Raw genomic sequence first — 27326 nt, 5'->3', positions numbered from 1 at the left:
GATAGATACAGAACAGGCAGGAAGACCTGGCTTCTTATGGCCTGAGATCTACAGCCAATCACTTAATCTCCAGGCAATTCTGTAAATACCCCTGGCCAAGCACGTGTTTCATTTGCTTCGGGAAAAGGACCTGCCGGGCTCTCACTGACCACCCCCGCTCTGTTGCCTCGGTCCGTGGAGGTGACCAGTTCTCCGTAAAGGCCCTGACGGGTTCTGCTGAGCCGCATAAACCTTTAAGCTGAGGCCAGGACACAGCTGTCCAGTCGGTTTGCGGCTTGATGCCGGGGGCTTGGTCACTGTGCATTACAGGGCTACTGAATTCTTGATACTCTGTCGGCTAGGCTTTCAGGTGAAATGACAGCACCCGAAATAGTTAAGTTGGCTGGCCCTCCCACTCTCGGTCCCTAAGGCTGCCCGAGACTGGGGATGGGTGGGCAGGATCATCTCCCCCCACCCCCGGAGCCGGCCCCGCCCCCACTGGCACCTGGACCAAAACGGGGTCCAGTTGGTACTGGCCTGCTGCGGCCGGCCGCTGCAGCCCCGCCCCCACAGTCCAGCCGCTGCGGCCGCAGGCCGCGCGCGGGTGTCCACGGCCCCAGCTCGGATTTCCAGCCCCACGCCCGGAGCCGCTTCGAGGTAGGGAGGGATTTCTCCCCCAAGGGCGGGGGAGGGGAGCAGGCTCGGGGCGGAGCCCGGAGCTCAGGTTTCCCTGAGAGTCTGGGGAACGGGCCAACGGGGGCGCCACCCTGAAACAAATAGCACGCGCGAAGCCCTCGCGCTCACTCGCTCCGGCGTCGTTCCCCGGTTAGCCTGGCTCCCGGACCCCGTGGCCGCCTCTCCTGCCCGCTCACGTAAGACCGGGAGCTGGCGGCTCTGCGCCCCGGGAACGGGGGCGGGGGGTGCGTGGCTGGGCTGGACCGGGGCGCCCGGCGGCTGTTGACGCATTCTGTCCCCCCCCCCCGCCCTGCGCGTCCGGAGGCCTGGGCCGGCCGTGCCACTAGGGGTGCACAGGTGGCTGCTGAGGGCGGGGGTCGAGAGTGGGCGCCCGGGGGACTGGGGGACAAGGGTAGGCTCTAACGCAAGTGCCCCTCTTCTGGCAGAGGCGCGGGCTCCTTGGGTGGCGCGCCCGGGAATGAAGCGGGGGGGGGCTCTGGGACCTCCCTCGGGCGCAGCCCCCGGCCCAGGCGCAGGGGGTCCCACCGCGCTAGCGCGCTCCTGGGCAGGACTGTGCCCTGTGCGTCTCCGGGGGCTGGGAAGCTGGTCCAGCCGGCGCCCTTGGGGGAGCAGGACTGTGCCTATTCCCCCCAGGTCTCTTTGGTGGAAGCCCGCACCCCAGACTCCCACCGAAGGCCCCGACCTTGGGCATATGGCCCCCAAGGCCATGACTCCCAGAGGAAGGAACCCCACCCCACCCCCCATTGTCTCTCTTCTTTGATGCTGAATATTGTTGGGACAGGACGTGCGTCTGGGCCTTGTCCGGCGAGTCAGAGTAGACTTTCCAGTGGGGGAAAATTGTGTTAGCCTGGTCCTGAAAACTAGACCCAAGAGAACATAGCCTCCCCAACCCCCACCCCACAAAAACACAAGACAGAAAACAGGTGGGGCAGAGAGGAGCCAGGCAGTTGTGCTCTCCCCGGTTTCCCTTGGAAACATTAAATCAGGCCTCTAAATGGATTCCAGAGCGACAGAGCCCACGAAAAGACAGAGGGAAAACAACTAATTTACTTAGAAGGACTTCAGGAAGGTCTGTCGCTCTTGAGTAAAAGCGGTGTCCGGCAAGGCAGCAGGAGCCTCTTAGCCACAGCACAGATAAGCACCCAGGCCCTCAGCAGGTCAGCTGGGAGGCCTCCAGCCCCAGTGCAGCAGGCAAACTGCCAGCCCGGGAACCCAGGGCACAACAGGCAGGAATAGGCTGGGGCCACCCCAGTGCAGAGAGCCAGTGACCAAGCCCCCCGGCCCCAGGGCAAGAAGCTTGGGAGGGTGCCCCGTACCCCAAGAGCAGAGCTCAACTTTTAAAAATGAGCAAAAACAAAACCAAACCCCAACCTAACCAGCAACCCGTCATAACAGTAGTCTGATCTCTTGAACCGAACTGTGTTCTTAGCATTTCTCAGCATGGCCTCTAATAGAAAGAAGGGGATTGAAAATCAGGAAGCCTGGGTTCTAATTTAGGCTGTGGCACTTGTGTGAGAGACAGCCTGGCATAGAGGGCAGGCCTTGGATTCAAGTCGTGCCTGGCCAAATCGCTCCGTCTTTTTGTGTGCAACTCTTTAAGATGGTAAGTTATAAATCTTGGGCCATCGGCATCTGTGGAGCCATATTCTACACCAGCACTAACCCCCCCCCCTTTCCCCTCCATTCAATGAAACCACCGGTTGAGACTCAAAGGAAAAAAAAAGTGTGACTGGACAATTCATTTCCCCTCTGGATCGCATTTTTCTCATTTAGAAAAAGAGGGGTTTGGGACTAGGAGACTTCCAAGGTCCCTTTCAGCTCTTTGAATTATATATGATTACCTTCTCTCATGATAAGTTCTCCCTGAAAGCTGGCACCCTGAAAGAAGAGCTCAATTTGCTTAATGACGGAAGATACTGGTAGAGGGGTGGCTCATTTTAGGAAAAAGAAATCAGCATCTTAGCAAATTAGGAAATAACTAATCCATTTTAGCTTGAAAGCTATAATCTTCTGTTGACAGATTATCCGGGTTTGAGATTTTATAAGAAATGCAAGTATTGCAGGCACACAGTATGATGCTGGCTCCTTCAAGGACAGAATTTTTCCCTGTCCTAGTATGGGGAAGCTGTAGTTTCCCCATTCTGGATCATAGATAAGGTCATAGGCTATCAGAACAGGAAGCCCTGTTGAGTTTTGTTTCCTCTTTCTGGTGGTTCTCCTATTGGTTCTAATGTTTACTTACAACATCACTAATCTGAAAATATGTTTAATAAGAATGTATGTATATAGCCTACATCAGATTGTGCACCATCTTGGGGAGAGTGATGGGGAGGAAGGGGGAGAAAAATTTTAAACTCGAAAGCATATGGAAGTGATTGTTGATAAATCAAAATAAATTAATTTAAAAAAACTGGAAGCCACCTAATCCAATTTCCTAATTTTACAGGTAAGGAAATTTAGATACAGAGCAGTTTCAACTTGCCCGAGAATATACAGGCAGAATCAGGATTTGAACCCAGTGCTCTGATTCCAAATCCAACCATCTTTCCACTGGACCATGCTGGTTCTGTGTTAGAAATGGGAAGGAGCCTTTGAGAGAGATCTTTCTCCTCTGTGGTTTCTCTCAAGTATGAGAAATCACTGTGTCTCTTAAACCATCCGATGTATAGATGTTGGTGTTTATAGAGAGCGAGCCAAGGGGAAGGGAGGGGAGTGGAAATGCTCTTCTTGGAACAGGTAATGTCCATATTTGACTTGGAAAAATAACGAAGCTTCCTTATAAACTTTCTTTGTGAGATAAAAACAGATGCCTAACCTCAGTGAGTCAGCACAGAGAGCTTTGTGTTCCAACCAGGAACAGTTTGAATGCAGACTTCTGGGTGGACGAGCCCAGGAAAGGATGCCCTGGGATGCCAGCAGGATGGGAAGGAGAAGGAATAAGCATTTAGACAGCACCTGCTGTGTATGCCAGGCACTGTGCTAAGAGCTTTACAATTAGTATTTAATTTGCTCCTCATTACCACCATTCAAGGTAGGTATGAAGTTATTACATTTTATGGCTGAGGCCTACAGCCAGGGTATGGAGTAGTCCAAAAGGAGCAAAGCTTGGTGGTCTGAGCACCTTCTTCTTTTAAAATCTTCAGTTTTCTAGTCTTGAGCAAAACTTTTTCACATTAAAATCTTGGCAGTCAAAACCTGGAAACTGGGAATGAGGAAAAGAAAGACCCCAGTGGATTGGGGGCTCCCCTTCCCCTGCTCCCCTTTAGACCCTCAGCTGAGGGGCTTCCATTCTCCCTGAGAGTCTTCTGTTGGCATCTGATTGGGAAGGAGGGAACTGAGAAAGTGGTGAGAGAGAGAGAGGGTCCCCATCCTAGGGAAGCATTAGGGTCCAGGCTGCCTGGCCCCAGGCACCAAGGCTTGAGAATGAATTCATTTACACCTGGGAAGAACCTTTGATTTCAGAGATACAGATGTGAAAAGCCATCTAGTCCGGCTCTCATTTATTTATTTATATTATTTATTATATGTTTATTTCTAAATTTTAAATTCAATTTTATTTTATCTTCAGTTCCAAATTCTCTCCCTCCCCTTCCCTCTTCCTACCCACTGAGAAGGCAAGAAGCATAAAATCTATTACCCCCTCATTTTTACAGATGAGGAAACTGAGGCCCAAAATAGTTGAGTGATTTGCCCAGGGTCACACAGCTAGTAAACATCTGGATTCAAATCCAGGGCTTCCTGACCCTACAGGAACAGATGCTCCATTGTGTCTCCTCCGAGAGTCTTTTTTTTAATCCCTCCTTCCTTTTCCTGCAGACCTGTGAGTCATTAACCTTCCATGATGGTCTGAGTAAGTCAGCTTCAGTAAGGACAAAGAAGAGCTTCATGACTAAGTGGAGCTGGCTAGGGCTCTGATCACATTCTGCCTTTGTAACGTTAGCAGAAACTGAATAATTCCTGTGGTATTAGGGTGGGTCTTCGGTGGCCTTCAGCTTTTTGACCCCTAAACCTTAATGTAGATAGAATTTTTGTCTTTTGGGGTTGAGGAATGTCATAGGCTGTTTGTATAACAACAAGGATCTTCCCCTGTGGCCTTGGTCTGAATTAAAATCTGTTGTCTCCCCCTTTCTGTTTTTTTTTTTTTAGGCAGTTGGGGTTAAGTGATTTGCCCAGGGTCACACAGGTAGGAAGTGTCAAGTGTTTGGTCTGAGATTGGATTCGAACTCGGGTCCTCCTGACTCCAGGGCCGGTGCTCTATCCAGTGGGCCACCTAGCTGCCCCTCTCCCCCTCTTTCTGAATGCTGAGTGTACCAAAGCAGTAGGTAATTTCACAGTCTCATTTCAGGGTGATTCTGGAAGTATGTCATGGGAGAAGGGTCTCCTGATGCTGGACTTGCCTAGATTTCTTGGGAGAAGGATCAGCTGACTACTTCACTTTTTAAAAAAATACATTTTTATTGGTACATTTATTATTACATCACAGTTGTTTCTTGGGGTTGGGTAAATCTCCCCCTCATTTAATTATCTAGATTGAATTCTCCTATGTGACAAATAAAAGTAATTAAAAACACCGATATGATGAACGCAAGTCTTCTGACGTGAAGCCTAGCATTCTATCCATTGACCTGCTTCTAGATGGGGGAGGGGGGTTAAGATGAAGGAAAGGGAAGAGATGGAGCTCACGTGGAGTGCCTTCAAATTTCTTAGTCAAGTAAGGGTGGAGGTCTTCTGCTGGGAAGGTGAAGGGATAGGAGGTATGGACTCCAGAGAAGAGAATGTTTGGAACAGCTGCTGTGAGGAGTGGGCTAGGGAGTTAATGAGGGAGGAGGAACAGGATTGCCCCATTGCTGGGACAGCACTGAAGACCCATGGGCTGGGGTAGATCCCCCACCTCTGCCGCCATGATGTTCTCAGGCCAGAGGTGGGCCAGCTCGTGTGAAGTCTGAGAAGGCATCTCAGGTATGCTGAAGGTGAGCCAACCTCATGGCCAGGCCTCTGACCTTTGCCCTCAGCATTTACCCCCAGCCTACCGGGGGCGGCTTTGCTCTAGGTCATATATTTGGAAACTCCAAGGCAGCTTGACATCATTCTGTTCTATAGCATGTATTAATGTGTTGGCAAATGTGTTAGGCACTGCAGAGAAAGGCAAAAATGGAATGGTCCCTGCCCTCAGGGAGCTTCCATTCTTTAGGGGCTATATAGCATATGCCCAGAGAAGTAAATATAAAATATGAAAAATAAAGAGAAAATGAGTGGGGGTGTCACGAATTGGGAGAGCTTAGCCTTGAAAGAAGCTAATAATTCTGAGAGAGCATTCCAGGTGTGGTTGCTTGACCTCAGATGCCATATGATCCAGACCCCCTCCCTGAGGCCTAGGGAGCTTATGTGACGGTCCAAAGTCACCCAAGTCATTGGAGGTAGAATTTGAATTTGGGTCCTCTGACTCAGTCACTACCTTCTTCCTTAAACAAATTTATATGTAGGGAATTAGATAAGTAGAGGCCAGTTTGACTGGAAGGAGATAGGTGAGAGGAATACCATAGTGCAGTCAGCCAACAAAGATAGTCTGGGATTATACTGGGAAGGACTTGAAATGCTAAACAGAGGAGTTTCTATTTTGTCCTGGAGGTGATGGAGAGCCATGGATGCCTCTTGAGCAGGGGAGTCACTCCAGTTATTCCTGTGTTTCATCTGCATCACTTTCTCCCATTTCCACTTGTTACTATTGTTCCTTCCTACCTCAGTGGCCTTCTCCTTTTTCTGGGTTTCAGTTATCTTTGCAAGATGAGGTAGATTTTTTCACACAATCCCTTGTCTGTTCCTCAAACTAGCTTCTTTATGCTGATTATATATAATTATACAGTTCACTTTTATGACAAAAGTGTTTTATAAAGCACTAAGTGTATCCAACCAAATCAATAATTTGATCAGATACACAGAAGTTGTGTTTCATCCCCAATTTACCAGTGAGGGAAGTTGATTGGAAAAGGGATTTATGCCCACTGACCCCATAGCAAGTAAGTGAGAGGCCTGGGAATCCGACTTAGCAGTCATTGGTGGTGTGATGGATTTGGACGACATGGGTTTGAATTCTGACGTGGCTTCCTTTTTCCTTGTGTGACCTGTAAAATGACCCGGGACTAGGCCAATCTCCCGGCTCTAATCTCTTGCCCTTTGCCCTGCTGCTAATTAGGCCAGAGAAAAGGTTTTGTTTGGAGAAGGTCATTTTACCTAGGGTCCCCATCCCAGGCGAGTAGCCTTCTTCTGGGTTAGGAAACAGAGCCTTGTTGGGAGATGGCTAATTCAGTCTTGGGCTGCAGAGAGAAGTAAAATTCTTAGCAATAGAGAAACAGTACCTTGTACTCTACCTTGTTCGGACCCAACTGTGCCAAGCTGGAGTACCAGCTTGTTCTGGGTGCCCCCCTTAGGAAGGTCATTGATAAGAAAGGCCTTGACTTCTTGTCAGTTGAGGACTGGATAAAGAAATGGAGATTTTTAGCCAGTGGAAGGGATGATTCAGAAGAGATAAAAGCTATGTTGGAAATGGGTTTTTTTCTTGATGCTTTTTTAAAAAAAAGTTCCTGTTACTTTCTGATGCTTCTTCCCCCACCCACATAGCCCTCCCTTGTGTAACAAAGGAACATGGTATAGCAAAAAAAACCAGTACACGGGTCCTGTTAGCCTCTTTCCAGAGCTGTGGGTGGAGAGGAAGGAGGCACGTTTCTTAGCCATTCACACGGACTGAGGATTAGGAATGATCTACACTTATTCCTACCACATCCAAACTTTCCCCATCGCAGTTTCAGTATATTGCAGGGCCAGCACAAGAAGCTAAATGAGAAATTTTGGGGGAATTTTGCAGAAGCTGTAGACAAGCAAAGGCCAGCAGATGACACAGAACTTGTGACCAGATACTTCACCCAAATGTTACCATAAGGTACTGTAAGAGAAAGAAAAAAAATCAAACTTCTTCTCTGGTACAAAGAGAAGTCAAAAAGTCTTACACAGATTTTCCAGAATATGGAGGCGTCACACTCCTGCCCCCCACAATGTAGAAGGGCTAACTGTATTTGACCCCTGAAGATAGACCTAGAAGCAAGGGGGAGAGAAAGTCCAGAGAGGTAGATGGAGCCTTGATATCAGGGGAAAGAAAACCAGCCATAAAACCTTCCCAACAAGTAGAGGTGTCCCAACTAGGTGGTGCAGGGAGGGAAGATGACTCGTCTTCATGAGTTCAGAACCTGCCCTCACACACTTACCAGCTGTGTGGCCCTGGGCAAGTCACTTCACTACTGTCTGCCTCCCTTGCCTCATCTGTAAAATGAGGCTCATGGTAGCCCCTGCCTCCCAGGGTTATTGTGGGGATCAAATGAGATACTTGTAAAGCGCTTTGCAAACCTTACAGAGTTTTATAAATGCACGCTCTTAATTATTACAGGTAGATCAAAGGATCATTGACCTAGAATTGGAGGGGACCGATAAAGTCATTCAGACCAACCCTCTCATTTTACAAAAGAGGAAACTGAGGCCCAGAGAAGTGAAGGGGCTTGCCCGAGGTCACACAAATGGCGCTATCAATAGAGGTAGAATCTGAACCCAGATCCTCTGCCCCCAGGTCACTGCACCATGCTATCTCCTGTGGCTCCAGAGGCCCTTCCACAGTCGGTGGTGCTGGGATAGCTTTATGCATCCTTTCCTGCTGCCCTGGCACAAACTCAACCATATTTCTGCTCATATTCAGTTGTCATGTGTGAAGCCTCCTACTTCCCTGTCTTGTCCAGAGGCCTTTAAAAGAGACTGCCCTATTTTGGACTCGATGGGAAAGTTGAGGTAACTGCCTGCTTGGGAATGTAGGGAGATAACTTCAGAAGTTCCTTCTTGTGCTAAGATTTTATTTATTTATATTTTACATTATTATTTTTTATTATATTTATACATTTCTATATTATATGTTTCTATATTCGTTTTATTATATATTATAGCTAATATATTTATTTTATTATTCTTTTTTTATTATATTTATATTATTTTTATAACAGTCATTCTTTGAACACCAACTGTGTCTGAATTGCAGCCTGGGTGACCTTGGACCAATCACTTTCCTCTTCTGGGCCTCACTTCCTTCACATGTAAAATAGAAGGTTTGGTCTGATTAATCTGCAAGGCTCCTTCAATATTCTAGGTTGGGTTTTTTTCGCTGAAGACCGAGCCAGGGAATGGGATGGCAGAGGGACCTGTTAAGTTGGGCCTGGCTGTGGTAGCCCATCAGCAAATCCCCTGTTCCCACCACATCTCAGTATCTGGGTGTAGCCAAGAAAGGAGGGTTGGAAAAAGGTGCTACTATCATCCCTTTCTCTAGAAGTCATTGAAAGTGTCAAGCTCATAAGTACAAGATGGGGAGGCATAATTAGTCAGATGGCCCTTTGTCTGAAAAAGACCTGGGGTGTTAGTGGATTGCCATCTCCACCTGTGAATTAGCGGTGGGATTCAGATGTTTTTCTGCTGATGAAGCTTGGGGGGCTGCATTGAGAGAGGCAGCTTCCAGGAATAGGGAGGTGATAATCCTGCTGTGGTCTTCTGTTCCTGTAAGATCACATTTGGAATATTACATTCAGTTCTGGGAACACCCAAGGGATTTTATAAGGCAACCTGAGGAAGACAAACAGGATGTTAAAAGGCACTGGGTCCGCCCCAGACCAGGATTGGTTGACCTTGGAGAAGAAAAGGCTCAGGGAAGACTTACTAAGCCATCTTCCAGTATTTAAAAGACTGCTGTTGGCTCCCAGAGGGCAGACCTGGAAACAATGGGGAGAAGTTATAAATACATCAATTTCTGGAAAAACTGTAACAATTCCATCGGTCCCCAGGTAGAAGGAACTGCCTCTGGCAGTGCTGGGCGTCCTCTTACTGAGCTCATCACACCAAGGTTGGGAGACCACTTCTTTGTTTTTAATGTAACCAGCAGGTATTACTGTGGGCTAAACTTGACTAGCAACTCTTTTTACATTTTTTAGGAAGGATTTTTGTAGGGTATGGGTTGGACTAGATGGCCATGAGCTCCCTTCAAGCTTTAAAACTCAGTGATTTCCAACCCTACTCCACAGGGTCCTTTTTTTTTTTTGGTTGGGCAATGGGGGTTAAGTGGCTTGCCCAGGGTCACACAGCTAGTAAGTGTTAGGTGTCTGAGTTCTGATTTGAACTCAGGTCCTCCTGAATCCAGGGCTGGTGCTCTATCTACTACACTGCCTAGCTGTCCCCCCCCCCTTTTTTTTCTTTTCAGGATCCTTAATAAGAACATGGGAAGAAAGGGAGTTTATTCAGTAGGCACAGTATCCCATCCCAACATGGACACTGGAAAGGCAGTAGACAAATCTGAAGAGATTCTAGCCAAGAATTCAGCTCTAACCTCTTTCCCTGTTTCTTTACATTCATACCGGCGTACCAAAACCTGGAAAGATCTGGCCTGGTGATGAGGGAAGAGGACTGGAAGCCTAATAGGGCTCAGAGAGCTGGCTAAAGGAGTTGGCTGGTTCTTATCAGCTTCGTCAAGTCAATGGCAGAAAAGTGTAGTAGCCGGCCTGAAAAAAAAAAAGGAGGGAGAATATGGGCAATTTTAATTTTTTCATGACTTAAAGATGTTTCCTGGGTTTTCCCTGGTTGGTGACAATGACTCAAGTAGATTTATTACTTTTGTCCCCACTAGGGAATCTTTGGACCCTGCCCTCTGATTAAGTAAGCCCTTTTGTCCGAGCCTTGGTGATCCGAGGGCTGTAGACTGTCAGGGCCTGTTCTGGGCTTTGGTTAACTCGCTTTGCCTCTGCCAGTTTATTTCCAAAGGGTTAGTCTGTGGACCCAGCCAGACTAGAACAATAAGGGGCTGAACTTCAACTGAACAGGGAGGGCTTTAGGTTAGAGATGGAGAAAAAAATGATTAGAACAAGGGAAATGCCACACTGAGTCAGGCCAGGGGCCGCCCATCTTAGGGTTCCATCTCTGCCAGGGGATACTTCCTGACTGAGAAAGATATTCAGTGTGGAAATTAGTTACTGAGAGAAGTCATACCTTCTCCTTTCCCAGAGATTAGGAAGAATAAGTTATACACCCCTTCTCTGTTGAATGCAGAAGGTCTATGATCGATTCAAGACTACCATTGTCCCTGGAAAGGGCATGTCAGTGGACCACCTTATTGTTCCACTCAGCCTTCTCCATGATTTCCCAGACTAGAACTCCCTGCCTTGGCCACCATTCCCATAGAGATGAACTCCCCTATATGTAAACTTTTTTTTTTGAATTTTTTTTATTAATTTATTTTGAATTATCAACAATCACTTCCATAAGGTTTTGAGTTTTTAATTTTTCTCCCTCTCCATCCCCACCTCCCTCCCATAGAGGGCATGCAGTCTGATATAGGCTATACATATACATTCCTATTAAACATGTTTTCACATTAGTGATGTTGTAAGTGGCAATTAGAACCAATAGGAGGAACCACCAGAAAGACGAAACAAAAAAAACAACAAAAGAAAAAAAATAGCAAATAGTATGCTTCGATCTGCATTCAAATTCCATAGTTCTTTCTTCTTTGTGGATAGCATTTCCCATCAGGAGGCCTCTGGAGATGTCTTAGATCCTTGTATTGCTGGGAAGGGTTAAGTTTGTCAATATTAGTCATCGCACATCGTGGCTGTTACTGTGTATGACGTTCTGGTTCTGCTCACTTCACTCCGCATCGGATATATGTAAGCTCTTTAAGCAGTCTTTGGCTTTTGTATCTTCATTGCTTGGCACATAATACACACATAATAATTTTTTTTCGTTCATTCCTTATCACCTGTTTGGGAGATCCCATCTCAACTCGAATGCCAGAGCTTAGTCGCTGGTCCCATCAGAGTTTAGGGGACAGCCCTGAGGAATTGGGAAGAAGTTCTCTAGTACCAAAGTCTTTGCCTGTGTGCTTCCTGCCATGAGTATTGGTTGATTTCAGTCAGCCAGACTGAATTGTCTTTTAGAAAAGGATATTACTAAGTAGGGGTGAGAATAATAGTAGTGAAGAATAGTTGGTACAAAATATCTTCTCCCTGCCTTAAAGTCTGTGACCAACTTTCCCCTGAGTATGTACTGAGTCTAGGGAAAAGGGGACTCGAGCTTAGGGAGAGACAGGAAAAGAGTAACTCAGTTCTTACAAGTCCTTTTGCTGGAGTCTTCATGCTCTTGGGCGTGGTATAGTTTTGTTGGTGGACTCTTTGTGAAGCCTTGAATATATGTCTGTCCTTGTCTCCAATCAGCTGTTCTGGATACTGCCAGGAGATACCTGTGGAGAAATGTGAAGTTCAAAGTGCAAAGGCCTCCAGACCCTTGGAAGCTCATAAGGCTTTTCTCCAAGAAAATCAGGATAGGAGGAGGCTGATGCCCTGAGAGAAGCAATTTGCTCTCCTTTATGGGAATTCCCCTATTCCTGGCTAGTTTCATACAGCCCCGGAGGGGGTGAACAAGGTCCTCAGCCAATCCAGATAGAACCTAGGGGGGCTGCTAGGCTGCTAGGCAATGTTCACACCTAGTAAACAATCAACTTGGGTTCTCACCTGATAAATGTACTAAGGCTAAATGGAGGTGGAGTGGATTTCAACCCTGCCATTGTAATTAATGAATTCATTCATTCTTTTATTCCTCAGTCTACTAGATCAAGGTACCTAGGTCTAGTTAAGTGACTTGGGGATTAGAATACCTGGGTTCTTCTTCTGGCTCTACTGCTAATTAGCTGTTACTCTGGCCCAGTCATTTAGCCTGAATTTAGCTTCCTTTTCTGTAAGATGTGGAGTTTGAGTTTCCTTCTAGTTTTGAGGACATGTGCTGCCTCTTCTACCTTGGTTTCTGGTCTCCAAGTCAAAGGTACATACTCAGAGGTCCTGGCTTTCAGTTCCTTTGCTTGACATTGTGGTAGGAAGGTGCCTCTTTTAGTAGACTGAGCTGATTTCCCTTTAAGGGGACTGGGAGTTGTCTTTGGGATTTGTTGGCTCGGGAGACTGGAACCTAAATTACCGATTTGATTTCCTTGTCCTCAGACGTAAAAGGTCAGTCTCCTGGGGAACTGTGGCTCCTGACGTTTTATCGAATTCCTGTTTCCCTGCTGGGACAGCCTCCTCACTGATTGTGGCCAATTGTTATAGTGAGCTCAAAAGAGAAAAGGGAGTAACATTTTATTTGAATTTAATTATGAGTTGTATCTCTTTTAATATTGTCATGAACATAATTGGTTTGTATTGCATTTTATGGTACAAAAATCCCTAATTACACTCTAGCCCTGAGCTGAATTATTAGAGTTAGGTCGGAGTTAGGTTTGGCCCAGAATATTTACTAGGTATGTGATGCTGGGCAAGTTACTGTTACTTCTCTGTTCCTCAATTTCTTCATCTGTAAAATTATTTTGATGATATCTGTACTAACTCCTAGGGCTGATGTAAAGCTTGAATGAGTTTACATGGGTAAAACACTCTGCCAATTCTAACACGCTCCAGCAATGTAAGGTGGTATTATTTTGGGGCAGGATGGTTCGTGGAAAGAACTCTGGCCCTGGTGTCAAAGGACCTAGGTTCAAATCTCACATCTCCTAGTTATATGTGTGACCTTGGACAAGTTACTTAATTTCCTTGGATCTCAGTTTCCCTGTCTGTAAAATAACTAGATGGATGTTGAGGTCCCTTCTCTCTCTAGACTTAGAATCCTAGGGGCCAGAAGGGACAAAAGATGTTTAGAAAAGACCACCATGTATTGTCTATTTTCTAATCTAAAAAGCTGTCCTGGATACCAAATAGGTATTTAAATAACTGGGGAGTCACTCTGGGGTGTTTTTCCCTCTTCAGGTTCTAGAAGAGATTGACATGATGGGAAGCAACAGGATGCAGATCTTCCTCCTCGGTCTCCTGGTCCTGGCGATGTTCTGTAGTCCAGGTGGGTCAGGTGGGATCCTGCAACCCGGGAATGAGCCACACTTCCAGCCCCAGGCTAGCTGACAGTCCTGTCCTTGGGCCCGCCTCCTTCCTGGGTTCCAGTCCCCTCTGCTGTCCTGACATACAGCCCCTTGTCCTCTGCCAATGGCCCCTTCCTGTGTTACAGCCCATCCCTCAGTCACAGAGCCAGCCAAGCGAGGGCGTCTGGGCTGCTCTCTAAGAGAGCACGGTGAGGGGAGAAAAGAGGAATGAATTTGTGTTCCTAGCTCCAAGCATTTCCTTCTCCTTTGTCTCCGGGCCTCAGCTTTCTCCTGTGGACAAGGAGCAGATTAGACCAGAGGAGGTCCAAAGTCGCTGACAGCTTGAGAAGCTCTAATCTAGAGGGCATCTTCTAAATATATGTGTGTGTAGACATATATACACACATAACATTTACACATGCCTACTACACTTATATGTATAGGTGTTGTGAACATGCATACGTATTTCTACAACGTAACATTTATGTATGTCCCCAGCACATATACACGCATATGCGCACGCACACACATATATGTGTATCAGAATATAACTTATATGGCTAAACACACATGTACACATACACGTGCACACCATACATGTCACATCAGTGTAAATGTGCACTCACGCACATATGCGACGTATTTCTACATTGCACTGTGTACATGTGTATATACATGCCCATATTCACACATAATGTTTATATGCATGACACAATATGTGTGTGCATCATACGCATATACATATAACATTTATACATGTACACAACAATATGTAGATATGCATACGTATATGCATGCACACCAGAACATGTTTATATATGTTCACAACACACACGTATATGTCTATATACACATAGCATATTCATATGTGCATACAACACCCGTATATATGTGCACACAATACATAGATGTATAGCTATATGGTAGTTCACATCTGTGTATGGCATATGCATATGTGTTTGTGCATGTATATATACGTGTGTGTATATATACACACACGTATATATATATACCCAGTATATATATATATACCCTATATATATGTATATATGTATGTGTATATATATATATATATATATATATATATATATATACACATACACACATATATACAGTGTGGGTGTGTGTAGGTGTGTAGGGGGCATGTAGAGCAGGATTTGGAATCAAGAAGACATGGGTTAATGTTGGATTAGGAACAGAGAATAAGCTACTGCAGAAGGACAGAGGCATTGCAATGGGATGTGGAATGATCAGGGAACTTCCTCATATGTCAGATGAGGGGTTGGATTCATTGATGGCTAATCCATGATCTGTGACTACCTGGTTTAGTCGTTTAAGTTGTTTTGGAGTTTTGTGGGCAAGGGATGTGGGGGATGGTCAGAGAGATAGACGTGTTTATATGAAATACACCGAGAAACCAATGTCTCTGTTATATAGGTTGATTCAGAAGATCCAAGGATTTTTTTCCTTAAGTGGGAGGATCTCATAGAATCCTAGATTTAGAGCTGGCCGGACCCTTAGAAATCATTTAGTTGAACCCCACATTTTACAGGTGATAAAAATAAGCCCTAATGAGGTTAAGAAACTTCTCCAAAGGCAGAGGGTAAAAAGACAAAGAACTGAGATTCACACCCAGGCCCTCGACTACCGTGCCTTTGATCGTAACAGTGGAAAGGTGGGGAAATCTTGTTTCAGACTTGTCTGTTAACGTGGACCACATCCCACATCCTTCCAAAAGAGAGAAAGAGAAGCAGAAATAGAATGTCAGTTTCATTTCTTCTGGTCTTTCCAGATAGGTGGGTCTTTCCAGGATGTGGTGGGCTGAAACCATAGAACTATAGTATATTTTAGTGGGAAGGTTACCTTAGACATCCTTCCTCATTTTATGGAGGAGGAAAATAGCTCCCAGAGAGATAAAGGAACTTGCCCAAGGCAACCTGCATGGTTTGAAAGCATCTGAGCTGTCACTTTACCCTAGTCGTTCTGATGTCCAGGGTATTTGACCTTTATTAATCCGATTCATATAGTGAAAATAGCATTGGATTAGGTCAAGCCATGTAGCCTCGCTCAGGCTTAGTTTCCTCATCTGTAAAATGAGGCAGTTAGACAAGATGACCTCTAACTTTTCTTCCAGCTGTAAATATATCACCCTATGATCCAGTCCATTTATCTTTCCAAAATCCCGTTTTACTCATTCTCTGCATTTGCATAAATTTTATATAATTTAATTTCCCACATCTTGCCCTGTGTCCCCCTGCAGACTAATAGGTAACTTTAGCCATGCTAAGTTAGGTCTAGACTCATCTCACCTCTACCACTTCCTAGTTGTGTGATCACAGAAATCATTTAAATTCTTCCAACCTTAGTTTCTCTGTGTGTAAAATGGGAATGCTAACACTAGCCCTGTTGACTTCACAGAGTTGTAAAGAATCAATGATAAAGGAAAAAAATAGTAATTGGTGTGTAGCAGAAGATAGCAGCAAAGTGTAAGAAGTCAAAGAGGCTGGAGTCCAAGGACCAGAAAAGCTGGTTTCAAAGATCAGCTCTTCCATTTACCTCTGGTGTCAACCTGGGCTCTTCATTTCCCTGGGCCCATGTTTCCTCATCCATAAACATGAGGAGATTGGACCAGATGACTTCCAAGGCACCTTCCAGTTCTTGGCCTACAAAATGAATGATTCTGAGTTTCAGTTGACTCACCCCATGAGGCTGCATTTGACAAGCCTTGTAAGCCTTGACAGGCCGTTGAGGGTTCCTGAAATTGGATCACGTGCTGTGTGTGATGTTGAAGGAAGAGGCTGTGTTTTAATGGATGTTTGTGAGTCAACCAGAACCTGGATGCTCCTCATTTGAGGGACAAATGTTTTTTTTTCCTTTTGTTTCATTTTTAATCATATTTTGGATTGTTCTGCCCTTGTACTGAACAGCAACAAATATGAGCATGTCCATCCGCAGAGAACAGAAAAAGAGGATTGTGGGTGAAACTCCAAGTCTCCATTATGTACAACTTGTTCTTCTGTGATTTTTAATTTCTTTCTTATTCTGAAGTGAACCCCCTGCCCTAAGGGCATTTCCATACCCATAGCTGAAGTTAGGAATCTTCCTTTAATACCACTTCTTTCCATCTTTAAAGTATATAAGAACCCTAAAGTGGTTCACTTGATCTGTTCTTCCCTCTGAACACCTTCCTGTCTTCTTCTATGAATCTTTTTTTCAAAATGAATATTTTTATTAATTTATTTTAATTTATCAACAATCACTTCCATATGCCTTCGAGTTTAAAATTTTTCTCCCCCTTCCTCCCCACCACCCTCCCCAAGATGGCACACAATCTGATATAGGCTATACATATACATTCCTATTAAACATATTTTCACATTAGTGATGTTGTAAGTACTCTTCTACGAATTTTTTAAAATTTTAACAACAATTCTCTTTCTTTTCATTACTGTTCATACTATCCTTAACCCTTCTCCCCACCATTAACTAAGAGAAAGAATGAGGGGGAAAAATCCCTTATTTTCCTATTGAATTTGATGTACTCCTATATCAGACTCTGTGTGGGTGTGTGTGTGTGTGTTCAACTCTACTTTGTATCAGATAAGAGTAAGGTTCATCAGATGCCTCCTTCACCCACTTCCTTCCTTCTCACACACCCCAATAATGACGTAGGCTATTAATCATATTTTGGATTATTCTGCACTTGTACTGAACAGCAACAAATATGAGTATGTCCATCCGCAGAGAACAGAAAAAGAGGATTGTGGGTGAAACTCCAAGTCTTGTTCTTCTGTGATTTTTAATTTCTTTCTTATTCTGAAGTGAACCCCCTGCCCTAAGGGCATTTCCATACCTACAGCTGTCCCCTTTTCCTTACTTCTTTTTTTTTCTTAGAAAGAGATAAGCTTTAATAAGAAGACCATTTAAATCTTTGTAGAGCAAAGAACAAAAGGCATAATACATTTTGCCCTCTAGAAAACAGAAAAAAAAAATGAGCGATCAAGCACTGAATTCTTCCTGCAGCACCTATTAGCAAAGAATGAAACTTGGCCAATTTGATTGCCAGAGAACTTGGGAGATAGGATCCACCCTCAACCTAAATCCACAGAAATTGATAAAGCTCCTACTAAGAGCTACGTGATAGTTATATAATGTAAAAAAATATATGTCTCTTTCCTCAAGGATCTTGCGTCCTCTCAAGGGACAAAAATATAACACATAAATAATATATATGTTTGTATTTTTCTATTTATCCATCTGTAGACATACTTCTATAGATAGATATATACACACACACACATACACACACATATATATATATATATGTATATATATATGATATAATTATTATTATATTATATTATATATAGATATAGATATAGATATACACACACACACATACATATACACATAGTCTGTCTTCCCAAGAGCAGAATTACTTTTCATGGAGACCCATGTTCCCAATTCTGATTGGGGCAAAAATGTAATGTTGCCTATTTCAACAACTTTGTTGTGGCTCAAAAAATGGAAAAATGCATATATGAAGGAAGTGGGAGAGGACTGATGATGGCTTGCAGATAATTCGAAGTAAATTCAGTATTGCTCACACTTAAATCTGAATTTTGCTTGTGGCACCAATGGTATTTATGGCCAGTTGAGTCAAATTCAGCCTAACATTCATGGCATATAGACAGGCAGAAAATAAGTGTAACTGCTGTAAATGAAGTTTATCTTCAACAGATGCACTTTCCTCTTTTGTTAACAGCTTGTATTTTGACATCTCCCTCCATACATACCCAAATGCCCTTATGCTGCCTCCTTTATTCCCAAATGTTTTCTACAGTGACAGTTTATCAGGATCCAGACTAGAGTGACTTCTCATCATCAGCGTGTAGTTGAGAATCCTAGATACACAAAATGTCTTCAGTTGTGGCTGTTTCAAAAGCCACTCACTCTCTGGCTCCCCTTCACGGACAAATTCCAACTTCTTGAGCTGGCACAATCATGCCCAGTCCAGGCCAAATCTTGTGATCTTTTCTCATCTAGAGCCATTTGTAGAGATGGGAGATCCACAGTTGTTACACATTGCACGTGTTTTCAGATTTTTTCAATGTATCCATCAGTTGTGCAAATTTTTGTTTCTTTCTCCAAAAAAATACTATGTGTCTCATAGGATGCATTCTTCTAGTCTTGGCTGGAGAAGAACTTGGGGTTAGGAATGATGCGGTTTAGGGATTCTGGGGTGCTGGGACCCCAATATCACAACATGTGGGTCCTGCCTGAAAGAATTCAACCCAAGCCTTCTTTCGGCCAAAGACAGGGTTTATTAGAACATCCTTCATATTGGGCAGACTCTTAAGGAGTCTGAACATTAGTAAACTATTGACTAGATTATAAGAATCTAACCAGTGGCTAGGTTTTAAGAATCAGAGCCCCCTTTTCCTTTTTTCTGCACAAACCTGTCACCTCCTTTTTCCATCCTTCATCTTAAAACCCTCAGAACAGAGGCCCTACCCTTAGGTCCTCTGATTTACTAACTGCCCTTCCTCAATACTTTTTAAAGATATTGGATTCTGAGCAGATACTTGTTTTTTCTCTCCATTAACAGCCCCTCATCACATAGCTCCTTCCAGCTGCTCAAAGAAATTTACCTGACTATGTTTCTCTGGATTCTTGTGCTTGTATTTCAGAGTTCCTCCCCAGCTCTGGTCTTTTCATCACGAATGCTGCCAGTGAAGGTCCATTTTTTTTTTCCCCTGTGAGAGTTCTACCCAGCTCTGCCCAGGCCTTGGATCACTCCCACCAAGCCCCGCCTTTACTCTTATCTGTGTGCTGCTGACTAAAGTTGGAAATAATTAAAGAAAAATACAAAAATTTGCTGACTGGACTCATCACAAATTTATGTAACACGGCCTTAACTGGGCCTCCCTGTTGCTGGCATTCCTTCCCTAGTTAAGTCACTATCCCACTTTTCCTGTTAGCTCTCCCAGACCTTTTCATCCTTCTTCAAGTCTTCTCTCAGCTAAGAACCTTACCCTTATTTTAGAGAAAGCCCTGACTTCCTCTTCTCTCCTCCTCCTTATCTCCTCACCCAGATGCCTTCTGTCACTCTCAGTTCTGTGTTTCACATCATAAGTGGCCCTTCTTGCCAAGGCCACTCCCTCTATACACAGGAGGCACCCCATTCTATCCCATCTTCTCTAGCAGACTGTCCCCTCTATCAATCACTTATCTTCAGTCTCCCCTTGTCTACTGGCTACTTCCCAACTGCTTACAAACACGCCCTATCTCCTGCGTCCTCAAAAAAACGCTCACTTGATCCATCTTTCCATCCCTGCCGGATCTTGTCCCATATCTCTCCTTTTTTGTGACCAGACTCCTTAAGAAGTCCATCTACTTCCTTTTCTTTCCTTCAAGAACTTTCTTTTACACTGTACAGGCTGACTTCTGACCTCATCATTCAACTGAAAGTTCTCTCCTAAGTTACCAATGGGTTTAAACCATTCCCGTGTTTCAAGATGCTTCTCCAGGGAGGCCAGTCAGTAAGGACCATTATGTGTCAGATAAAGCAGGTGTTTTGTTTTGCTTTTTTTTTTTGGGCAGTTGGGGTTAAGTGACTTGCCCAGGGGCACACAGCTAGCGAGTATCATGTGTCTGAGAGCAGCTTAAGGAAAAGTGTTTTTGTCAAGTCTGAATTTCCCACTGGGAATCATAGAATCATGGGATTTTAGCGCTCTAGAGGAAACTTAGAAATCACGAAGTCCCATGCCTCATTTTTACAGAATAGGGAATTGAGATTGGAGAATCTTGGGAAGTGACTTACGCAAAGCCACATAGGTCAGAAGGAACTCAGCTGGTTTGCTAGAGTTACTGGGATGTGGGTTAGCACCAGCAGAGCCAGGAATTTGACCTTGGTTCCTTAGAAAGTACTGCCCTCTACCTTTAGGTACCTGGAAAGGTCTTACTGGATCAAAGGCAGCTCTCTACATTCCAACAATCCATTCTCCCTGCCATGGGTCAGAAGGATAGGAGAAGCCGCCATCTTTCTTTATTTACAGGGTGTGTGAGTGTGTAAGAGAGAAAGAGACTATGTATGTAGAACTTATATAATGTCAAGTCTTTTCAATGTGTTAGTTTTGCTTAACTTTACAATTTAAAAAAAATTTTTTCAGGGCGCAGTGGATAGAGCACCAGCCCTGGAGTCAGGAGGACCTGAGTTCAAATCTGGCCTCAAGACACATAACACTCACTCGCTGTGTGACTCTGGGCAAGTCACTTAACCCCAATTGCCTCACCAAAAATTTTTTTTTCGTAAGGGATGGGCTGTCTGGGAAGGGTAGGGATACATTGGGAAATGGAGGAGATTATAATAATAAAAAATTAAACACATGCACGTACATGGACAGTTCCCTAATGGAATGGGTCATTTGTGAGTTGTTTTTTTTTCCCTTTTTGAGTCATCAAAGAATTTATATCATATTGTTTTCAATTAGAGTCTTAAGACAGCCACAACAAGGGAAGCAATGGTTGGAGGTACCTTTTTTTTTTTGGCAGTTGGGGCTAAGTGACTTGCCCACGGTCACACAGCTAGTAAGTGTTACGTATCTGAGGCCTGATTTGAACTCAGGTCCTGACTTCAGAACCGGTGCTCTATCTACCGCGCCACCTGGCTGCCCCTGGAGGTAGCTTCTTTAAAATTGTTTTTTTTAATTGATATTTGCTGTTTCTTACATCATCATAGTTATCCCAAGTGTCTTTTGCTCTTCTTCCCCTCTCAGGGAGCCATCGCGTATGACAAATAGTCATATAGGAGGAGAAAAGAAGGGGAAAAAGCAGCACGATGGATTGATACATTGAAAAAGTCAAACCATGTGCCATGTGTAACACCTGTGGACCTCCAGCTCCATGAGATGGCAGGCTAGGGATTTCTTCTCATCTCTCTTCATTTTAGTCCCACTTGGTCTTTAAAATTTTGTTATGATTACTTCTGGTTTTTTGGTGTGTCCATCTTTCCATCTACATTGCTGTAGTTACCGTATCTAGTCTTCTCGGTTCTGTTACTTTATTCTGCATCAATTCATATTGGTCTTTCTATACTTCTCTGTATTCCCCATACACATTATTTCTTCTTGCAAAGTCATTTTCTGTTACATTCATGTACCACAGTTTGTGTAGCCATCCCCTAATCAATGGGCATCTACTTTGTTTCTAATTCTCAGCCGTCACAAAAAAAGTACTACTCTAAGTAATTTGGAGTATAAGGGAGCTGTCTTCTTATTAATGTCTTCCTTGGGGTATAAGCCTAGTGATGGAGTCCCTGGTTCAAAGGATGTGGGCATTTTAGTCACGTTATTTACATAATTCGAAATTGTTTTCCAAAATGGTTATACCGTTTCACTGTTCCACCAGTGATGTGTTGATGTACCTATCTTTCCACAAGCCCTCCAACGATAACTTGCCATTTTTTGCCAATTTTCAGGGTATGAGATAAAAAGCACAGGGTTGTTTTGATTTGTATTTCTCTTATTGTTAGGAATTTGTAGCATTTTTTCATGTGGTTTTGAATACTTTGCAGTTCTTTTGAGAACTGTTAATTCATATTCTTTTATCATTTATCTATTGGAGAATGGCATTGTGTGTATGTATATGTATGTTTATATATGTCTAGATGTACATCTTGGATACTAAACCCTTATCAGAGAAGTCTGGTACTAAGTTGTTTTTTGTTTTTTTTCACATTCTACCACTTGCTTTCTTATCCTAGATTTATTAATGTTGTCTGTGCAGAAACTTTTTGGTTTTGAGTAATCAAAGTTATCTGTTTTCTCTTTTGTAATTTACCTCTATATCTTGTTTGGTTAAGAACACTTCTCCTGCATAGCTGTGAGAGGTATATGATCTGTTTCTCTTCTAATTTTTTTTGACAGTATGATCTTTATTTTTGGTTTTTGGTTTGTTTTTTTTAGGCAATTGGGGTTAAGTGATTTGCCCAGGGTCACACAGCTAGTAAATGTCAAGTGTTTGGTCTGAGGCCGGATTTGAACTCAGGTCCTCCTGACTTCAGGGCCAGTGACAGTATGATCTTTAATATTAAGGTTGTGTATCCTTAAAATGTATTATGGAATGTAGTATAAGATGTTGATCTAAGCCCAGTTTCTATCAGATTACTTTCCAGTTTTCCTAGCAGTTTTTATCAAATGAGAACATTTTTCCCTAGGTAATTTAGATTTTCCACTTAATCAAACACTGGGTTATTGAGTTCTATTATTTCTGAATCGCATTTTTCTAGTCTGTTCCATTGATCTATCGCTCTATTCTTTAATGCCTACCAGGCGGTTTTGATAACTGCTGCTTTACAGTATAGGTCTGCAAACGCTCTTCTCCCCTCATCTCTATCTCTTTTCATAGTTTCCCTTGATGTTCTAGATCTCATATTTTTCCAAATGAATTTTGTTATTATTTTATCAAGTTTTATAAATAGTCGCCTTGGTCACTTGATTAGTATAGCATTAAAATGGAAGTCCCTCCTAACTCGAAATCGGTGATCTTGGGATTCTTGCCCTCCACCCGTCAAACATACTTTATCATTAAAACTTCAACATCTCTTCAGTTGTGAGCTTATGTTCTTCTGTTCATCCTGTCCATTTCCATATGTATTTATTTATCAAGCTCCTAGTAGAAGGCACTGGAAATACCAATAATTTTTTAAAACAGTCTCTGCTTACAAGGAGTTTACATGTATACAGATAAATAAATAGCAAACACAAAGCTATTCTAAGTAGTATTTGGGAGGGAGAGCACACTGACAGCCAGTTGCATCAGGAAAGGGCTTGTGTAGGTAGTGAGCGCGACCTTGACGGAAGCCCAGAGTCCTAAGAGGCCGTGATGAGAGTATGCCAAGCATCAGGTTGAGACAGTCTGGACTGAGGTGCTCCCATATTGGCAGCCTTAGACTTTAAGCCTCTGAAGGACATGGATAGGCTTTGTGTTGGTGTCTTATCATGTGTTTGTCAAGAGAGATGTTTTGGTTTAATAGTGGGGATAAGACACTATCCCAGAACAAGAAGACCTAAGTTCAAATCTGCCTCAGAGACTTAGTAGCTGTGTGACCCTGGCCATGTTGTTGAACCTTTGGTTGCCTTAGTTTCCTTATCTGTGAAATGAGGAAATTTGGTTTCTCAGATCCCTTCTTAGTTCTGTCATTCTATGATCCAAAATTTTGCCCACCTGGCGGGTCTTTGATGTTAGTTTTTCTTATTATGTTGCAGGCAGTGCTCTGAAATGCTTCCAGTGTGACTCTCCCGTACAGCCCTGTACCAAGAACGTCACTTGTAGAGCGGAGGACGACGCATGCCTTCAGGTTATTTCTGGTGAGGAGCTCCCCTTTTCTTTTCTTTAAGCGTCCCTTTCGTGGTCGCAGCTGTAGGCTAGAGTTGCACCTTGTTGTTTTTTGTTTTTTATTTTTAGGCAGTTGGGGTTAAGTGACTTGCCCAGCGTCACACAGCTAGTGTCAAGGGAAGTCGCACTTTTTTGGGATCAGTGTTGGTGCCGCTGGAAGCGCACTTAGGAAGATCAGGCCGGGCCTTAGGAACTTCTGGTCCTCTTCCCGTTATTCTGACAATTACTTGGGGCGAGAGGACCGACCTCATAATGCACTGATAACTGATACGAATGAGAAGGGGCCTGCCCGGGCTCTGGGTCAGCCAGCGTTCCTGGTGCTCTTCCAGCTGGGCGATCCACTTGGGAAACCAAGTGGGAGATCTGAAGTCACTGACCAACTGATAAAATCTGTGCAGGCCAGCCTCTTCAGAGCTAAGCTTGCTGGAGGTGCTGACCCGGGCACCTTTGTCCCTGCCAGTGCCGCAGGCATGGTTCTGATTTTCGTCTACATTCCCATTTCCGTATGTGAGATTGCTTTTGATTTCTTGTGATTCCCTCAAATTTAGATCATCAGTTTCCTGGATTCTCTCTCATACTGTAGTTTACCTCTAAAAAATAATTACTTCTTTCTTATGAATTCACTTACAGAATCATAATGGTAGCTACAGCCACGTGAAATGCAAGGGATCCTTCCTTCCCTGCCTCAGTTTGTCTCTTTGTAAAATACTGTTTGTTTACATTCATTCATTCATTCATTCGTTTATTTATTTGTTGGCTAAGCAATGGGGTTAAGTGACTTGCCCAAGGTCACACAGCTAGTAAGTGTTAAATGTTTCTGGCAAGCTATGGGCAAGTTATTTGATCTTTCAGTGCCCCCAAGCACTTCTCAAGTAAGCGGCAGATGAGCTGCTGATCCTAATTGGAGGAAGAAATGTCCATACTGGGAGCACCCTCCCCCATCCTCCAACCTCCATTCAAAAGCTGATGAAGGGGTAGCTGGATGGCACAGTGGATAGAGCACCGACCCTGAAGTCAGAAGGACCTAAGTTCAAATTCGGCCTCAGACCAAACACTTGACACTTACTAGCTGTGTGACCCTGGGGAAGTCACTTAACCCCAATTGCCTTAAAAAAAAAAAGCTGACGAAATCACAGATCAGGATAAAAAACAAACCCACAACTATGCATAGTGAAAAGTACACTGTTTTCAGAGTCAGAGTTTTAATCCCAACTTCGCTTTTTATTCCCTGTATGTCCTTTGGCAAGATATTAACCTCCTGGGACTCTTGTTTCTCATTTGTAAAATGAGGAGGATTAGACTAAATGATGTCTAAGAGATCCTTTCTAGCTCTAAATCTGTGGTTTTATATGTTATGTACCTATGCTTTTCCTTTCCCTTTCTGTGAGCTCTGGAAGCAACAGCTGTAATGTCTCAACTGCTTGTTTTCATAACTTGTTTTCTGTGTGTATTTCTTTTTAAAGGTGGAGCTTACTACCATTCCTGTTGGAAATATGCCAACTGCAACATGGAGAAGATTGGAGCAGCCTTTCCCGTGGCCAGTGCCCGCTACGCTTGCTGCCAGCGTGATCTGTGCAACGCTGCGGGGATGGGGACTGCGGTCAGCAAGGCAACCATGATTGCCGGCCTGTTGGTGGTGGTGGCCAGGAGCTTCTCTCTTTAATTGAGTGGAAGGGGAAAGAGCCTGAAGGAACATGTGTGTGTGTGTGTGTGTGTGTGTGTGTGTGTGTGTGTGTGTGTGTGTGCACGCCTGTTGGGGTGGGGGAAGTGGTTTTCCATTTCCCTGTCCATGAGATCTCAAGTATTATTTCTCTCACTAAGTGCATTTTGTGTAGGAGAAAGATGTTTCGTTACAGCTGTCCGTTTGAGAAGCAGGTACCCAAAAGTCGTGCAGGGGGGAGTATATTATCTGGATGGCATTCTCGTTCCCAAGCAAGCCACCCATCTAGGGAGACATTTTAAACTCTGAAGTGATGGAAAGAACTCTGTAGCTGCTGCTAACTTGTCATTTCTGAGGGCTTCCTCAAGCTGCCCTGGCTTCCCCAACCCTCCACCCCATAGCTGTGTCTACATCTTGGGTGACAAGATTAGCCAGGAGAATTCCCGTGTGGTATTTCTTCCCACTTACCCAAGTAACTCAGTTCATGGTCTTGACTAAGTCGCTGTCCCTTCTCATTCCTTGGCCTTCAAATTCAGAGTCTTTTTTTTTTTTAATTAATGCTTCCATCACTGCACGAACTATTCAGGCCCATCCTTCTGGCTCTCGAGCCACTTTTCAAGCACTCCCTTCTCAGCCACAGAGAAAGAACACATTAGCCCAGTCTAAAAATAGACCCTGCCCAGAGAACAAGTGTCATTAAAACCCTTGTTTCATTGTGATTGGAACGGGTTCTGAGAAATGTCTGCGTGACAGGGAGGATGGACCCCTTCAGTTAGAAGGGCATTAGAACCCGATCCCTCTCCAGGGTAAATAAAAGCTGTCTCCCTCATGGGAGACACTTAGCTGAAACTTGAGCATCTTGAGGGAACTAGGTCCTTAGGGTCCCTTTCCCCATTCACCTCTGAGATTTGAATTAAAGATGGGATTTGAGCCTAGTGGGAGCATTTACAAAGCCAGAATTAATGTGTTACAATTCTATTAACTGTTCTCCCACCCAGCCAAGCATGAGCTCAGACTTGGTTCCATAACTAGTAGAAATTAACCAACCCTTGGCCTGCGTGCTTTGTAGTATCCATTTGACTGATTTGAGATGTAAGATTTTTGGTGGAAAGTCCTTTATCCATACATAATATCGCTGCTTCTGAATATGGTGGAAGAGTAAGTGAAGCTACTATGTGGAGCTCCAAATCGCATCCTTAGCAGAAATAAGAACTTAGTCATTGCCAAGATTACTCAAAACTCTCACAGCCGAGTGATTAACAAAACAGGTGGGGAAAAGCCCTCCCCTGCTATGACGGCTATTCACATGCTATTGTCAAATGCACTGGCTTCCTAGGACATACTCTACCTGCTAGCTTTGATTCCCCCCGCCCTTTTATAGTTGTAAGCGTGATGCCTCTCCCCCATCTCTACCCCCATAGGAGCCCCTTGAGTGCATATTATTAGAATGACCAAAAGAAAAGATTTTGTATTACCAAAATGTTGACTCTGTACTCAATAGCATGTATCAGCTTTGTAGATGAAGGCACCATTATGATAAAGACTTGAATTGAAAGATATTCTGCAGCCAGGTGGAAGAATTATAAGTAGTTGTGTCTTCTGAAAATTAAATCCAAGCGAGCTGTT

General features: G+C 43.9%; 1 protein-coding gene across 1 annotated transcript; it reads left to right on the top strand.

Moving 5' to 3' along the window:
• Window positions 1-411: 411 nt before the first annotated feature.
• On the top strand, window positions 412-27326 carry CD59 (CD59 molecule (CD59 blood group)). Its single transcript, XM_020963902.2, has 4 exons — window positions 412-636; window positions 13536-13623; window positions 23911-24012; window positions 25504-27326. The coding sequence occupies exons 1-4, from the start codon at window positions 427-429 to the stop codon at window positions 25701-25703; spliced, it is 600 nt and encodes a 199-aa protein (XP_020819561.1). The 5' UTR covers window positions 412-426; the 3' UTR covers window positions 25704-27326.

The sequence above is a fragment of the Phascolarctos cinereus genome, unplaced genomic scaffold (genome assembly GCF_003287225.1).
Source record: "Phascolarctos cinereus isolate Bilbo 61053 unplaced genomic scaffold, phaCin_HiC Scaffold_9;HRSCAF=440, whole genome shotgun sequence".
NCBI lineage: Eukaryota > Metazoa > Chordata > Mammalia > Diprotodontia > Phascolarctidae > Phascolarctos > Phascolarctos cinereus.
Note: the sequence above shows the minus strand (reverse complement) of the source record. Positions and strands in the feature narration are given on the sequence as shown.